This window comes from Garra rufa, chromosome 15, assembly GCF_049309525.1.
Source record: "Garra rufa chromosome 15, GarRuf1.0, whole genome shotgun sequence".
Lineage (NCBI taxonomy): Eukaryota > Metazoa > Chordata > Actinopteri > Cypriniformes > Cyprinidae > Garra > Garra rufa.
The window spans coordinates 30,497,488-30,512,256 of NC_133375.1; the positions used below are offsets into that span (position 1 = coordinate 30,497,488).

At 33.2% G+C, this 14,769-nt stretch overlaps 3 protein-coding genes across 5 annotated transcripts in view; 1 reads left to right on the forward strand and 2 right to left on the reverse strand.

Moving 5' to 3' along the window:
• Positions 1–28: 28 nt before the first annotated feature.
• Positions 29–5,192, reverse strand: cenph (centromere protein H). Its single transcript, XM_073819398.1, has 10 exons — positions 5,089–5,192; positions 3,877–3,999; positions 2,254–2,309; positions 2,124–2,160; positions 1,962–2,030; positions 1,814–1,870; positions 1,664–1,727; positions 838–889; positions 493–650; positions 29–381 (listed from the first exon to the last, which is right to left on the reverse strand). The coding sequence occupies exons 2-10, from the start codon at positions 3,990–3,992 to the stop codon at positions 295–297; spliced, it is 696 nt and encodes a 231-aa protein (XP_073675499.1). The 5' UTR covers positions 3,993–3,999; positions 5,089–5,192; the 3' UTR covers positions 29–294.
• Positions 5,193–5,241: 49 nt separating this feature from the next.
• On the forward strand, positions 5,242–9,940 carry kgd4 (alpha-ketoglutarate dehydrogenase subunit 4). Of its 3 annotated transcripts, none has more exons than XM_073819399.1 (5): positions 5,242–5,376; positions 7,148–7,216; positions 8,050–8,113; positions 9,134–9,342; positions 9,500–9,940. In XM_073819399.1, the coding sequence occupies exons 2-5, from the start codon at positions 7,166–7,168 to the stop codon at positions 9,515–9,517; spliced, it is 342 nt and encodes a 113-aa protein (XP_073675500.1). In that variant the 5' UTR covers positions 5,242–5,376; positions 7,148–7,165; the 3' UTR covers positions 9,518–9,940. The 3 variants fall into 3 exon arrangements, with proteins under 3 accessions (XP_073675500.1, XP_073675501.1, XP_073675502.1); XM_073819400.1 differs by having other exon boundaries at positions 5,262–5,376; positions 7,151–7,216; XM_073819401.1 differs by having other exon boundaries at positions 5,326–5,344; positions 7,151–7,216.
• Positions 9,941–10,389: 449 nt separating this feature from the next.
• The window catches only part of mier3b (mesoderm induction early response 1, family member 3 b), a 12,287-nt gene continuing 7,907 nt past the window's right edge, over positions 10,390–14,769 (reverse strand). The window contains exon 13 of the mRNA XM_073818760.1: positions 10,390–13,497. Coding sequence (XP_073674861.1) covers positions 13,046–13,497 — 452 coding nt within the window. The 3' untranslated portion in view covers positions 10,390–13,045. The remainder of the gene's footprint in view (positions 13,498–14,769) is intronic.

The following is a 14,769-nucleotide window of genomic DNA, read 5'->3' on the forward strand; positions in this document are numbered from 1 at the left end:
TGGCTGTTTTACTTGTTTGATAACCTGTTTTGCTCAAATACATGCCATAACAGAAGTAAAACTGGTAGTGAATGTGGTTATAGATCAACCTTTATTAAAAGATCAGTCTGAACTTTATTTTAAAAAGTAAATTCATTGGTAAATGCAGTTCATTTAATCTAATATTTATCTCCTTCAGAATGCTTCTAAAACATTCTTAAACAAGCTGTTATTAAAAGCTTAAATATACATTACAGTGAACACATTTACAGGTGAAGTATATACATTAATTGGAGAATGTGTTCAAACAGGTCTTTAGTTGGGAATGTTTTCTAGTCCCATTGCAATGTCTCTTAATTTAGGATCATCCCTCCAGTTGACTTTACTGGCCAGTATGATTCCCTGAAAGCAAGATATTTATGACAAGGAGGTTCAAAATGCAATGTTTTTAGATAAATTGACTTTAGATTAATTTAGAATAAGTACACAAGCAAACACTGCTGAGCAACATACCCGCAGGACATTTTGTAAAATGGTGGTGACCTTCTGGTATTTCTGTAAGACTGCTTCAGCTCTTTCCTTAGCTCTCTGTTGAACTTCTCCTTGGTTTTCCTTCACCTGTTTCAACTCGTTTATCTCCTGCATTTTCTTCTTAATTTGTCCTTTTAGGTCTAGGAAAACATCAATGAAATATTTTCTACTAAACTGCATACTGAACATGTGAAAGTAGCTTTTAAATAAACATTTTACCCATCCAATTTGTTACATCTTGCCAAAATATAACAAGCTATCAACTGAAGAAAATCAGCAAAAAATGCCTGGTTGTAAGTCAACAAGTGTCATTAAAATAGTAAGTACCAAGTCTTTCCTTTTGGATATCTGTGATCTGATCCTGAAGCTCTCGTGTTTCCTGGAAAAAAAAATAAGACAATTAAGTATTTTATGGCCATTAATGTGTTTCGAAAATTAAAATATAGAAATGATAGTGTTTTCTAAAACATACACTACCAGTCAAAAGTTTTTGAACAGTAAGATTTATTAAAGTCTCTTCTGCTCACCAAACCTGCATTTATTTGATCCAAAGTACAGCAAAAATAGTACAGTTTTGAACTTGAATATATTTTAAAATGTAATTTATTTCTGTTATTTCAAAACTAAACTTTTAGCATCATTACTCCAGTCATATGATCCTTCAGAAATCATTATAATATTCTGATTTGCTTTGTTTTCACTTGTTTCTTTGATGAATAGAAAGTTCAGAAGAACAGCATTTATCTTAAATAGAAATCATTTGTAACATGTCTTTATCATCAATTTAGAGCATCCTTGCTAAATAAAAGTACTCATTTCCAAAATTTCTTTACCAAAAAAAATTATACTGAATCCAAGCTTTTGAATGATATAGTGTATAATGTTACAAAAGCTTTTTATTTCAGATAAATGCTGATCTTTGGATTTTTATATTCATCAAAGAATCCTGAAAAAAAAAGTACTGTTTGTAAATATTGATGATAATAACAATAAATGTTTCTTAAACCACATATTAGAATGATTAGAACTGCTTTTGCTGTATTTTGGATCAAATAAATGTAGGCTTGGTGAGCAGAAAAGACAAACAAACAAAAAATCTTACTGTACAAAAACTTTTGACTGGTAGTATATAGCATAGCAGAGAATTTCCCACCTTTAAAATTTTCAGGGTCTTTTCACAGAGCTCAGTGTTCTGATTGGTCAGTTCTTTCAGTGCCCTGTATGAAGAAAGATGTGAATACAGTTGGGACAAATGAATATCGAACTACATAGATCAGATTTATTTAAATTAGTATTCACTCACTCAGCATCTGCATCATTCTGAATCATCTTATCAATGATGACATTCCAAATCTGCATTCTACACAAAAACAAAAAATCATTTTGGACACAGTCGGACATTGGATTGCAAAAAGATAAGAAAATTATTCTTGATACCACAGCATCTTTACCTGTTCAATACCAGTGTTTTGTTGAAATAAGAGAGTCTTGCCTGCTCTATTTCACATTCATACTTGGATCTACAGATTTTTAAAAACATGAATGTCAGTTTATTTTATAACATACAGTATATGTACAAACATACATATATTCAGAAATTCAAGCACACTTACAGGTCCCCATCAGCTTCGCATGACTCTTTATGTTTTCCTTAGAGATAAACACTACAGTTAGCATTAGGTTAATTATTAGTGGTTACTATTTGCACAAGTGTTGCTTATTCACGTATAAATTTAAGCTTACCCATGCTGACTTTAACATTCATTTCAAAACACTGATTTTCCATTATTTCTTTCATTCTTGAGGAGAAAAAAAAAGACACAAGAAACAGTATATTTATACTTAACTGTTACATATTGTATATATGGGCCATTCTACAGAATTGGTTCAATGTCAAGAGTTGGAAACATCTCTTTCCACAAATTTTGTAGTATGCAAATTGTATAACATACAAGGTACACATTTCTAGTAATTGTGCAGTTCATTCTCATATTGTATTTTCAGAAAGTTGTGGAATATTTGTCCTCTTCCCAAATTTGTCACAACAGAAACACAGTAATAATAATTTAATTAGAAGGGTTTTATTGACATATTAAGATTTTCCTTGTAAATATATATTTTTTTCATTAAATAAATCAATATTTCAAGTGTGATTTATCAGATTTGTGGTATTTTGAATCCTCTTTTATTTGTAAAAGCAAAAAGTTAATCATACTGATTTCAAATAGTTTCATTAGTTTGTTTGAATACACATTGAGCCAAACAGTATCATAACATCTTAGTTGATAATTCAGTATACTTTTTTTGACAAAACATCCCATGTTTCGTTAGCGACAGCAAATTTTCGGTTGTGACAGTAATGTTTTGGTATACTGAATTTTAACACACATACTAAAACATACTAAACTAATTTTAGTAAATTGCATAACTGTACTAACATTTTGTTTATTTCCTCCAAATAAAGGATTATGTGTTCCCTTTTGTTACTACCGAAACAATGATGACATGTTTTGATCGTGATAATTTAATGGGATAAAAAAAAGATGTAAATTTTGAACCTAGCTCAAACATGTTAATCATCAGTACACGGTTACCTAGCACAGTTCTAAACAGTGGTATACATATAAAAACTAAATGTTATGGAATAACTCCCAAAAAAGTTTAATTATAGAAAAATGGTGTTCTATAGTGACATTCTTTAAAACTACACAAAGATTTTTCATACTTTTGAACACATTTACCTCAAAATGATGGGGCCTATCTACTCACCACGTAGCTATGAGAGAGAGTGACAAATATTTCCTGATCATAAATGTAGGGGTGTTAAAATCAGTCTCAGCCAAAGAAGTAAAACATACACTGTTTCGCTAGTGGCACAAAAATGCGGGACATTTTTTTTTTTTACATAAAATTTCATAATTTACAAAAAATATCAAATATTTTTTTGAACTTCACTTTTTTTTTTTTTAGAAAATAAAAAGATATTTTTACAAAAAAAAAAAAAAAAAATGGAATAAAATGCAAAAATTATTTCAATATCATTCTCATAAGTTGAAATTTAGGGGTTGGGGTTCAGGACAGCCACCTCCCAATTGAAAGTACCCACAAATAATGATTTTATGTATATTAACATTACTGATATTTTAAATATTATTTTGGGTTTCAATAGATAACATAAGGATCTTAGTAAACATCTAAGATTTTAATACTTAAATGCTTTTTAAATGTGTTTTTTGTTTGTGGCACAGCAGTTTCCACCAATTTTGTAGAATGGCCCATATAGTATACTGTGAATTAGCGCTCTACGCATTGGCGCAAGAAGATAACAAATCATACAAATAAAATAATTAAATAATGGAAAATCACTTTAACAAACGTGTGGGTGTCACCCCTTCAGAAGCCGAGGCTGTATCAGGCAGACTGTTGTTCATTTCAGCTGAATCAACATCTGAAGATTGTTCATCATGATTACTGACACTCATTGTATGTCTGTACAGAAATAAAAACACAATTAAGCCCATTTACATTTCTGTTGAAGGTTTCAGAGACTCAAAATGTATAGCTTAACGTTATATATTCTGGTGAAAGGTTTTGATCCACTTCAAATATTGACAACTGTATGTATTTAATTTTATTTTATTAACCCTTGTGCATTCAAAAAAAAAAGTTACACATAGGTGCAAAATGGACAAAAATGTCCATGTCCAAAAACTGTCATACAAATATGATTTCTTAATATTGTTTTCCACTTTCACTGATGTCAATTTTTTAACCAGCATCTGTTCTATCCATAGATACGAAACATTCATTAATTTTCAGAATTGTAACCCTTTAAATGCTGGTTTGTTTGCATATCATTTTTTTTTATGAAAAAATGAAAAATAGTAGTAATTTCCATATACTAAATGCTGAGCAGAATTTTCTTTCTTTGCTTATTAGATTCTTGGGTGAGTCGGTGAAGAACAACAACATTAATTTTGAGGCATTTATATTTTATGTAGTGTTAGATTTTTTTATATTTTTTTTTTAATTTTTATGTATATGCCAGATTTGAAAAAAAAAAATGGCACAATCTAATAAAAAATGGTAAAAATGTAAAATCTGAAGCCTTGCTGATAGAATGAATGCCTATTAGCAAATATTGCAAATACTTCATCATTTTATAGTCAAATGGCCCTGGTTTAAAAAATTGCAGTTTTAGTGAGTTTCAGTGTGGACATTTTTGTCCTTAAGGTTCTGATTTTTTGAAGGAAATGAGGGTGAAATATTAAAAAATCAATAAAAATAAACACCTGAGCCAAAATGTATGCAGTTGGCATTAACACAGGCACACTTACAACAAAAAACAAAACTGAAATGGACAAAAATGTCCATAAGGTCGCACAAGGGTTAAACAGATACAACAGATGGTTAAAGCTTCAATATAATAGCTGTCAAATGTGCTTTGATTAGGTCAAATGTTCCCGCACCTTAAAACCAATTAAATCCTATGACTTTCCAGTTGTTTATAATAAACGTGTAAGGATTGTAAACGAATAAATTTACAAAGTAAGCGTATTTAAACAACTCTTTACGTACCGTCGCTCTCGTTTCTTTCTATTGCGGCTTTTGTTTACTTTTTTTTTGCAAGATTCCGACCCGCGCTTCCTCACAACCGTCTGAAACTGCCGCCAGGAAGTCTTGACGTCACGTGACAGTCATGTGACCAGAGTGATCCGCGAAACCCCGCCCACCTGCATCAAACTAAGCATGAGCAGAAATAAAGGGTTGGCCGTCAAAGGCCACTGTCAGCATAGTGTTTAGTGTGTTTCGGAGGTCAACATGGGAAAATAAGGTTATAATACAATACTAGATAGCGTCTTGTTGGTAAGACTGTGTGTCTTTTGTGCTTATTAGGAAACGTAGCTCTATAGATTGTAAATATAGCGTTATTTTAAAGGCAGAAGCAATTGTGATGAATGTTAGCAGAATGAGCTATTGCGTAAATTAATTTTGCGTTTTGCTGCAGTAATGTATTGTTGATGTGTGATATCAAAACTCATGAACTGCATAAATTCGCATGCATGTGTGCATGAATTCACAGCCTGTTTAAAGTTCATTCTGTACGATTCAGCTTCTCTGCTCCAGACTAGCACTGTATGTCTAAACATAACGATTGTAGTTAATTCTAGATAATTAATGCAACATGTAAGCATTAATAGTCCTTCATGGTAGTCGTTACATGCCCTCGTCTGGTTGCCAAGTCTAAAAACAGAAGTGATCAACGATTTTAGGTCGAGTCTTCTCAGTGAATCGGTCTGAAGTGTTCGCGTTCATTTTTGAATCATTCGAACTGTTCAAAAGAACCGATTCGCTGAAATGATTCTTTGCCGCGTTTGGTTTGTCCTTGTTTAAGTTATAATACAACCGCGCCCTCTTCAGGTTGCTAATGTATTCATTGTACGGTGTTTGCACTGATCTATATAATGACTGGATTGCTCATTGCGTTCTAAAATGCCGTTAGGCAGTGAAGCCACCGGAAGTGTTCGATCCGCCATCTTACTATTCCCTACCGGCAGAGTGCGCCATTGAATTCGCATGTAAACCACTGACCTAAAATCACCCGATTTGAAGCGTTTCATTCACACATAATTAGTTTTGAGGATATGTGTATGTAAATAAATTATACTTAAGATGTTATCTGGAATGTTTATGGTCTTTTCGGGCTGGATAAGCGATATATATTGAAATCGTTTAGGTGGGTGTGTCAGCCGCGCACTTGCAGACACAGGTGAGTTAACTGAACCAAAACGAAAATATATTTATGTACCCAATTATGCAGGAAATTATAAACAAAACCGTGTATATGGTATTAGTAGCCTACCTGAAATTGTTTCGATTGTACAATATTGCTCTTGTACTATAAATTAAAATCTTTGAAATAAAGCTTAATGTCTTTAAGTAGTCAGCGCGGTATGGTGCGTTTTTTTTTAATGAGCAGCATCTATTTCAGTCTCTTCAAATCACCAAATTCTGTAATGATTTACTAACATTACTGTTTCCATGTGAGTAAAATGCTGCGTATATATGTTGAATTAATTATTAATTTAACGAACAAATCATTACCTGCTTCAAAATTAATAATGTTATTAATGAATATATAATAATATAACATACAATAAACGAATTAATAACAAAAGTATTGTTGAAACATGCAGTTAGCCTACTGTACGAATAAATTCAACAAAATGACATAAACAGTGATTATTCAGATTTATGAGCACATTTTCTTTTGTAAACATATGTTGAACGCCCGATGTTTATGCTTATCTGATGTACATGACTGTAATGTAGGCTTTATGAACGTACATTTTTATTAAGCAGAGGGAATTCCCGACAATAAACAAATAACCGTTTACATGCTTAGGACGTTTGCGTTGTAAAAATGCACAGTGAGACTTCAGATATAAAAACGCTGACTTGTTATGTGATGTTTTCTCAATGAAATCGTATGATCTCCTATTCATTCAATGGAATGTATGCGAATAGTAGGGAATACTAATATGGCGGCGCGGTGGCTTCACTTTTATGACGTCATGAGCAATCCAGTTCTCTATTATAGATCAGTGGGTGTTTGTCTGTGTGTTTGAACCGGAAGCAGTGATCGGATGTCGTCATGGGAAGCAAAGTGAGTGGCAAGATGGCAGCTGCCAGTCGGGTCGTGCAGGTAAACACTCGCTTTAGCTTGTACACACAGTGTTTTGCTGTGACATGTAGTTTATATGGGTGTTTTGTTGAAACGATGATCAGTATCTGCTTAGTTTTGATCTAGAGTGTTTTTACTTCACTAAAATGCGTTGAATTCACTGGCTTGACAGATGCCCTTGTGGGCAAACCAAGTTTCTTCTCTGTATGTCTTTTTATTTCTTTCCTGTAAACCACAATGTCATCTCAACAGCACATTAAGTATTATGTACAGTAAATACAATTAAATGCAGTCTTTAAATATTCTAAATGTCTAGGTTTTTATGGTGGTTCATTCTCTTAAATGAACTATAGATCCAGGGTTTCTGCTGGTCTTAAAGATCTTAATTCATCTTTCCACAATTTAAACCTTTGAAACATTTTACTTCAAAGCAGAAAGTGATATAAATTCATAGTCATGGCATTGAATGTTGCATATATTGCAAAAAACATTTTGGATTATTTTGTCTTGGTTTCAAATACAAATATCCAAATGTCCTTAAATCTAGAGACATTACTTGAGGTGCAAAACAATGTTTGGTTGTGAGAAACTCAACATAATAAAGTGAGTTTATGATTAAAACTAGAATAAATATCTGTCAGTGAGGTGTGAAAACCGTTTTACTTAAATTAAGTGTTTTTTTCTAGCCCACTAGAAGAATACACGACTTTTGGAAGAAAAGGCTTTTAAAACAAGGTCTTAAATGTGTAAAAAGCTTGAATTAACCTTATTAAAACCTCCAGAAACCCCGTAGACAAGTCACTTAACCACAACTGTTTTGTTTTACTGTTCTTATTGGATTTATTCATTTGCAGGTTGTGCGACCTCATGCACCTTTAATTAAATTTCCAGATCGGAATGGCATCCCTAGGCCAAATGGTCAGTAACAAGCCCATATGTTGCCTTATTTTTGTCATTGAATTTACTTTGTCCATTATTCTGGGAAGTAACTAATTTTTATTTGTGTAATACAAGTTTTACTCTGCAGTCTTTGATAGCAAGTGCAATACATTTAAGACGCCAAACAATGTTTCTACACTACTAGTCGAAAGTATTTGAACAGTAGGATTTTTAATGTTTTTTAAAGAAGGCTTTTCTGCTCACCAAGCCTGCATTTATTTGATCCAAAGTACAAGAATAACTAAAATTGTGAAATATTTGTACTATTTAAAATAACTGCATTCTGTTTGAATATATTTTAAAATGTAATTTATTCCTGTGATTTCAAAACTGAATTTTTAGCGTCATTACTCCAGTCACATGATCCTTCAGAAATCATTATAATATTCTGTTTTGCTGCTTAAAAATATTTATTTATTATAATTCCTATGTGGAAAACCGGTTTCTTTGATGAATAGAAAGTTCAGAAGAACAGCATTTATCTGAAATGAAAATCTTTTGTAACATCATAAATGTCTTTTTCATCACCTCTGATCAATTTAAAGCATCCTTGCTAAATGAAAGTGTTTAAAAATTGGCTGACTTTTGAATTCTGAAGCTTTTGAATGGTATATTGTATAATGTTACAGAAGCGTTTTATTTCAGATAAATGCTGATCTTTTCTATTCATCTATTCATCAAATAATCCTGAAAAAAATGTACTCAACTGTTTTATATAGTGATGATAATATATATTTTTTCAGCATATTGGAATAATTTTCTAAAATTCAGCTTTGAAATCACAGAAATAAATTGTATTTTGAAATATATATAAATAAAAGTTATTTAAAATGGTAAAGCAGGCCTCTTTAAAAAGCATTATAAATCTTACTGTTCAGGAACATTTGACTGGTAGTGTATACTAGTTTCCATTGTGACAGATTTAGTATTTAAATCATGGTAGCAAACTGTAAAGCTGACTCACCACTGCCTTGTTGGTAATGTGTTTTGTATTTCCAGTACAAGAGACTCTGAAGGTGCTTGCAGCCAGTCTCCCACACATCTCCCCATCCGCACCTCCACCGACAGCATCAATATCACCTCCATCCAGACCACCGGGACCCGTCAGCCGACTGCCTGGCACCCCTGACAACATTAATGTAGTTAGAGAGCTCCCTCAGAAGTACCGCAGAAGAACCCTTGCATTAGATGAAATGGACTACATCCAGGTTAGTGTTCACTTGTTTGTAATAACCACTATTTGCAATGACAATGAAGAACATTTACATTTTTAACAAAACATTCAGAAGCTAAAAAGACAAATTTAATAAAAATAGACATGAACATGGACAAACCACTTACTATAGTTTTCTTTCTTTCTTTCAGCGTGGTGGACCGGAGTGACTGCGGTGCGGTCCAGTTCATTCAATCAGACTCTATTAGTCAAAATCAGTTGCCTGACTTTTTTTTTTTTTTTTTCCCAGTATAAGAAGTGTTCATAATGTCATACAGCAAACCAAACTAATTAAGTTACAGTTTTATTGTACATACAGATATTATTTGACAGTTGTAAAGCCTGTACTTGGTCGTTTCATTATTTAGGTGCTCTGTATTTGCATTAAAATGCAGAACTCTTTGCCGCCTTATTCTTCCATCCCTCTGTTATTTACTCTGTTGTATTGGCTAGTCTGGCCATCACTTCTTCTAACCATCATTAACATTATATGTTCTGGATGTTCAGAGAAAAGCACTGATCTGACTGCCAGCATATTCTACAAAATGAATCACTGAGAACTGAACGATTAAAATATTTACTAATTTTTGAAAGCTTGTGTTTCTAGTTATATTTTCTTACTTTATCTAGTAACCACCATCTCTGCCTTTTTTTGTTTTAGTTAACATATCTGAAGTGGGATGTCATGTTATTTTTGACCCTGGACCACAAAACCTTGAGTAGCACGGGTATATTTGTAGCAATAGCCAAAAATGCATTGTATGGGTCAAAATGTTAGATTTTTCGTTTATGCCAAAAATATAAAGGATATAAAATAAAGATCATGTTCCATTGAGATATTTTGTAAATTTCCTACCATAAATATATTAAAATTCATTTTTTATTATAAGTTACAACTTATTTGGGTAACTTTAAAATTTATTATTATTTTTTTTTTTTGCACCCTCAGATTTCTGATTTTTAAATAGTTGTATCTCGATCAAATATTGTTTTATCCTAACAACTGTTTTTGTGGTCTAGGGTCACATTTTCAGCCAAAATACCACACGTTTGTTTCCAGAGCTTTTATTTCTGGAACTTTTTACACCAAGTAATAAAGTACAACAAAAATACAAAATAATGAAAAACCAAAACAAAAAAAGCAATACAATTATATGTACATATTATATAAACAATAGAGATATCTGAATAATTCTGCAATTAATTATGATTGTCTGTATATATGAATATACATTTATAGTATTTGTTGGTTTTATTCACAACTTTTTACTGTCCACTGTCCTCCCCCTCCATGGTTGAATGTGATAACCTCTATTCAATAATTCTTTAATAATTTCTAAATTAAATATATAAAACACACACACAGTCCAAATCCACTGAGGACAATTTACCAAACTTCTCTCAATAGTTTTAAGATGTAAAATGTTTCTAAAGGTCAAAACAACCTGTACATTCTATTATTTTACTTTGTCTTTAAAATGAAGCAATATGCAAATATTTGGGGATAAAATTACTGTCAATTCTCCAGCAAAGCTGAAATTCACTGTGTCATTTATAAAAAGTACTAATACATAATAGTAGGAGCACAGACACTTAAGTATGAAAATAAAAACTTTTTATATGAGCACCAAAGTACTACATTTGTTGTATGTTGAGCATGATAAAGTTCTCTGCTGGATGTACAGATACTGAAAACATTTAGAACAAAAACTGACTCTTTGTAGTGCTGTCAAAGAATAATGGCATCTATGGATCCATTTCAGTCAGCGTCTGTATTCGCAGCTCCATACATGCTACTAACAAGTACTTCTCTATGTATTAACTATGTAGATGCACAAGACTTTCAACTCAACTTATAATTGCAACTGCAGTGCATTCAATAGAAAATAGACTCTTCACATTACCAATAGCAGCCGTTAAGTATCAGGTGTAAATCACGGAAAAATCCTCAGTCTGAGGAAAGAGATGAACGCATGGGTTTAAATGGGAGTGTCCATTAATTATCTCCACTTCTACAATATTCAATCTCTCTCTCTCAAAAAAAAAAAAAAAAAATGCTGTGGTATTTTTTGCAAACGACCACCATCAGCATGCATCTTTTTGACGTCTCTTACTGCAGTAAACAAAACAAAAAGGTGAAAATAAGCTATGGATATTCTAAGACTTACAGAAGTACAACAATCTATACATATCTACATATTATTGCCATAAACAAGATTTTTTTTCAGCATTCTGCAATGCCCTATTTAAAGCCAGGACGTTTAGTATACAAATTAATTCTATGGTAAATTGTTTTAAAATGCAAATAGCAGGAAGGACTCGAGCTCAGAGGCAGTATCGGTTTTGATACAGTGCGGCAAGCTGACTGCTTTTTGGCATTTAATATTAATCAGCTTGAAATATGTCAAAAGGATCAACAAGAGTCCCATCTGCTTGATGCATACAATATACAACAATAAAGAACTTAAGACAGCGAGCTTAACATAAAGAGAGGTAAAGAGTGATTAACAATTAGCTCAATTAACATTCAGGTGTTCCTCAGTACCCCTGGCAGCTACAAAATATACATAATGCATAGCTGAAAATAAAACAAAAATAACACTGGTCCAATTGGTACTAAAGCACCAGCAGAAGTGTAAAAAAGCTGTGATAGTAATTAGTAGCATTTAAGTAGCTTTATAAGCTCAAAGGGGAATCATAAACATCACTTCTCATAGTCTAATATTTATACACGACTTATAATACTGTCAAGTGCAGATGACTGCCCTATAGAGCCATTCTGTCTAATATTAGATTATTGGAGATTACATTATTATTTGAGTGCCAAATCTTGGGGACTGGAAAACTAACATTTTTTACAGTGCACAGCTGAAAAGAACATTTTGTGATCATTTCAGTCATGCTACTTAAACTAAACAAAATATGAAAAAATATTTTGAAAAAAAAAAAGCAGCTTCCAGCTAAATTTGCGAAACAAATTAAAATATTTAAAAAAGAAAAAGAAGAAACAACTTATTAAATGTTCAGATTACCACAATAAGTAGAGTTATTAAAGCGTACACTTAAAAAAAAACACCCTAACTTAAACACCAACCAATAACAAGATCCAAAACCTCATTAGTATAATTAAAAACAAGGAAACCTCAATGATTCTTAAAAAAAACTAAATGAGGGCAAAACATCTTGGTGACTAGAAGTGCTCTTTGTTTAAACATGTAAGTCATTTGCTTCAAAATTACAAAAGCCAGTTTTCCTGATATACAAAATGCTACATTTCCCAAGGCTTAGTCTATCCTGGGTGGTGTAAACACTGAAAAAAGTACCCATTTGTGAAACAAACACATGAAAAATGCAGTTTCGGCGGCGGCAGCGGCTCCTTCGTGAGACTTAAAGATGCAGGTGTCGGGATGAGTACAGTAAGAGACCACGGCTCTCTGCTCCAGCATTTAGGTTTAACTGTATATCACTAAAGACAAAAAGGATATTAAATATCTGAAGGACCAGAAAAATAAATGGCTATTTAAACTCTTGAGAAATCAAGATTTCTTAGCTCTGTACAACAAAGACATCACTGATGTCATATTACAAAAACGAAAAACGACCAAAAGGTATATTCATTTCATATATATAGATTTTTTTTTTTAATTTAAAAAAGAACTAATAGTCTGATGAATGTGTGTCTGGATGGCATAAGGGAGTTAATCGGACTGAAGTGCAGTGTGTTGGTGGTGTCGTGAATGAGAGCCGAGAAAACCATTTGTTTCGCCGCTCCCAATGCTGCTGAAGTCTGTGACTGACACGGCCATTGTGGCACCTGTAATGCGATGTGTGCGTCTGCCCTCGAAGTCCACACCCAGGTTAGTAACAGACACGTCGTTAATGAAAGATTCCGAAAGACCCATCTTGAGCCTCTTGGAGGGACGTTCGCAGTCTTTGGTGCTGCACATGCTGATCTGGCCCAGGTCTGAGCGGTAGAAGCCAGAATCCAGCATGTTGAGGCAGCCGCTGTCTCCGTTTGTGGCGTAGCTGAGCTGATCCTCATGGTTCAGGGCTCCTCTGTGTAAAGTCTCCAGAGGGGGGAAGTACGACGAGTCTAAACAGCTTATGTCTCCTGGACCATTGCACACAGTTGCTACGCTGTTACTAATAGCTGCAAGAACAAGAAGGGTTTTGTTATATGTTTGAGGAAAAAACAGATGTATGATAACGGAAATCTTGCTTATATTCTTAAAGTGTTTTCTACAGAAATATTTTTGTTAAATTAAAGGATTAGTTTATTTTTGAGGAAAACATTCCAGGATTTTTCTCCATATAGTGGACGTCAATTGGAGCCAAAGGGTTGAAGGTCCAAATTGCAGATTCAAAGGGCTCTACACAAGGGTCTTATCTAGCAAAACAATCAGTCATTTTCTAAAAAACATCAAAATGTATATACTTTTTAAACCACAAATACTCGTCTTGCACTAGCTCATCTCACATATTACGTAGTCACATTGGATAGGTCACGTGTGATGTAGTGATGGGTCGTTCTTGAACGATTCGTTCATTTTGAACGACTCTTTAATGTGACTCGGGAAGAACGAGTCGTCTCGGGGAGTGATTCGTTCAGTCGCGCATGCGCAATTGCGCAACAATGAACGAACGACTCAAACCCGAAGACTCGAGAGATGAACTAATCAATTCTGTTTCCGGCTCAGGCAGCATAGGTAAAGCGTATGGGGCTGTCACGTGATGAACGAACGACTCAAACCTGTACAGATAGAGGTGAGGGAGCTAATCATAGACTGAAGACCCAGGTAAACAATGAATTAACCTTTTCTTTTTTTAATAGTATTATAGTTTTGTCTTGTTTGTAGTGTAATCAACGTTTGTACAAGCAGTACATGTGTTATGAAAGTAACACGTAGCTTTTTAATTATATATTGGTAAAATGAACGAAATGACTCGAAAAAAGATTCGTTCATTTTGCTGAACGAGACTCAAAGATCCGAGTCGGTAAAATGATCCGAACTTCCCATCACTAGTGTGATGTAGGCGGAAGTATCGACCCAGTGTTTACAAAGCGAACGTGGGAAGAACTAGGGCTTGACATAACCCCGAGAGCACTTGTGCTCCTAACTTAAAAATTTAGGAGCACAGTCAAAATTTCAAGAGCACATTCTAAACAATAATCAAAAAATCTGATAAAAAAAATTTGCCTTCCCATTACGAGGAGTCATTTGAGTCTTGAAAGTGATTTACAGGGTAATTTTTACCTTTTCATATGTTTAATGAGGCTCAGAGGTGGCATGAGTGCAATCAAATTCATAAATTCATGTTGAGATTAATGTTTTAAATATAAAATGTAGTTCATGCATATTTTCTCCAAGGATATTTAACAAGTGATTTAAAAAAAAATTCTAGAAGGTTAATAAAGAACAAG